General features: G+C 45.3%; 1 protein-coding gene across 1 annotated transcript in view; it reads left to right on the plus strand.

The window, feature by feature from the left end:
* SLC25A22 (solute carrier family 25 (mitochondrial carrier: glutamate), member 22) overlaps positions 1–605 on the plus strand; it is a 29,928-nt gene extending 29,323 nt beyond the window's left edge. Inside the window, exon 9 of the mRNA XM_009996421.1 lies at positions 220–605. Within this exon, the coding sequence (XP_009994723.1) occupies positions 220–373 (154 nt within the window). The 3' untranslated portion in view covers positions 374–605. The remainder of the gene's footprint in view (positions 1–219) is intronic.
* Positions 606–2,513: the final 1,908 nt, after the last annotated feature.

Consider the following 2,513-nt stretch of genomic DNA (forward strand, 5'->3'; position numbering starts at 1 on the left):
CTCCTGGCCAGATGTAGGGATGGGGTATGTTCCTGCATGGGCATTTGCAGAGCACATGGGGCATAGTGGATGATAGGCTGTGGAGGCAGTGCCAGGTGACAGTGCTCGCCTGGGTTTAGCCTCTGGAGGGAAGAAGAAAGCCAGAGCAGGGCCAGGGGCTCTCCTGGTGTGGTGGAAGGGTGGGATAGATGCTTACCTGTCTGTGCCATTTCTCTCCAGGAAGATCTGGCAGAAGGAAGGGCCCATGGCTTTCCTGAAAGGGGCGTACTGCCGAGCCCTGGTCATTGCTCCTCTCTTTGGCATCGCACAAGTTGTCTACTTCATTGGTATTGCAGAGTTCCTGCTAGACATGCTTCCCAAGCACCGGGCCTAGTCCAGCACACCTGTGTGTGCCCCTTGCACCTTCTTCAGCACTGAATTCATCCCCATATTCATCATCAATGTCGACTGAAGTCAGAGGAACAGCACAAAGGGTTCGTGCAGGGATGCTGAGGGGATTTAGTCTCCAGACAAGCAAATGTAGGGAGGGAGAGAGTCCCTTTTCTGTCTTGGTCTGGAACCTGCTCCCTCCTGCTCCTTCCACGGACAATACCTAATTATGCATAATTTTTTTCTCTTTCCTTTTGTTTTTAAATTGTAATTCTTAAGGACACTAGTAAGCACAGGCTGGACTTGCAGACCCAGAAATCTCATTCATCCCAGCCTTGGGGATGAAGGGGGCTGGGAAAGAAATAATCTGAACCCTTATCCACCCTTGTCCTCTTCTTTCTTCCTGGAGTTCCCAGCTATCTGAGGAGGAGCTGGAGGGGCATCTGTGTCCCCTTAGCTCCTTCTTGGCTCTGCTGGCCCTGGGTTGAGAGTGGGCAGTACACAAAGGGGCCTCATTTCATTGCTGCTGCAGGCATGGTGCAGGGGATGCTGGATCTGGCAAGTTCCTTGGTCTGGAAACCTTCACTCCTCCCTTCTCCTTTTCTTAAAACAAGTTGGACTTGGATTAACTTCTTGCAGATCAGAGGAAGGGCAAGGGAATCATTACTATTGATTTTGAAATTAATTTTGTTTTAAAGCAAAGGGATGTCCCTCCTAACTATGTGTTGCAGGCACATGTGGGTGAGGTGCAGAGGTGAGATGTCTGTGGAATCACACAAGTGTCTGAAGGTGCTTCAGTGCTTGGCTACAGGCTGGGGAGAGAAAGGAACTTGGGATCAAGTTGTTTGTTTTGGGTTTTGGGTTTTTCGGGGGTTTTTTTGTTTGTTTTTCCTTTAATGCAGGGGTTGTGGGGAGAGAAAACCAAACAAGAAACCACTTACATTCCTTCAGCTTCCCTGCCCCTGGGATGATAAAGTAGTGGCCACAGGTGTAGACTAGCTAATTTTTTTTTAATTATTTTTTTTTTACCAGCCTGCAGTTCCCAACCTCCAGGAAGCTGCACTAGAAATGTGACACCTGTGTGCTCACCTCGCAAGGTGAAAACACAAGGTCTGGTTGTGCTTTGATGTTTGACTTGGGCTTGTTTGGAGCCAGGTGGTGTTGAAGAGACTGAGGTTTCTCGCACCCTGAGCAAGGAGCTATTTGTGTGTACGTGATTACTGGGTCAAGTCCTGTGGATCATGAATAGTTGTCATCCTGCTTGCTTTGGGGTGGTGATCATTGTTGGGTGGCAGGGGGCAAATCCACACCTACATCTGCTCCGTCGAAAAGACACTGCCCCAGCTAACATTGCTTGTCAGAGGACTTCTTGATTGAGTACTCTCTTGGGCTGTGTAATGAATTCTAGTTTAACTGTTCTAAAGTGTGGTGATCTCCATTATTTATTCTATTTGGTGCAATCCACCTGACTTTGGTGTTTAAATTAAATTGGTCAAATTCACTTTTCATTCCTTCTTTTTGCTTTGTTCTCCAGGCACTTGCTTGTTGTTTGTGTTTGAAATGTATATTTAAACTAATTATTTTTAAAATCTCTGTTTTTAATGTTTAAAAGAGAACCACCTCTGTATCAGTCTTCTTTTTCAAAACCTATATGTTGAGGGCCTTCTTCCTTGGTGCATTCTTTTTCTCTTAGAAAAAGTTGTTCTGTGTCTGATTTGTTACTTTGTCACTTGGCAAACATAAGTCATTTTCTTTCTTTTTCTTTTTTCTTAGTGATTTCTCTGTGTATCTGGGAAAGAATCTGTGCAAAGATTATGATAGATGTCTGTGCTGTGTATAGTGCTGTGATGCTGCTCTTGCTCTGAATTTCCCTTGAGTGGATTAAAAGAGAGAGATTTTTATATATATATTTTTAAGATGCACTGTTCCTTGCTGCTTCGTGATTTACAAGGAGGGGCCCCAAAAGAAACATTGCTGATAGAAACATCACTACTTTTGCTTGCCTTTCTCCCTGCAAGAATTTCCCCCTAAAGCTGGGTGACTTGCAGCTTCAAGGGGGCTTATGGAATGCAAATTTGTATTGTGGGGTTATATTTGGAAGAAATGTTGGTGCAGTGAAGGGCTGAGGTTCAGGGAAAGCTCTC

Source organism: Chaetura pelagica, unplaced genomic scaffold, assembly GCF_000747805.2.
Source record: "Chaetura pelagica isolate M959 unplaced genomic scaffold, ChaPel_1.0 scaffold74, whole genome shotgun sequence".
NCBI lineage: Eukaryota > Metazoa > Chordata > Aves > Apodiformes > Apodidae > Chaetura > Chaetura pelagica.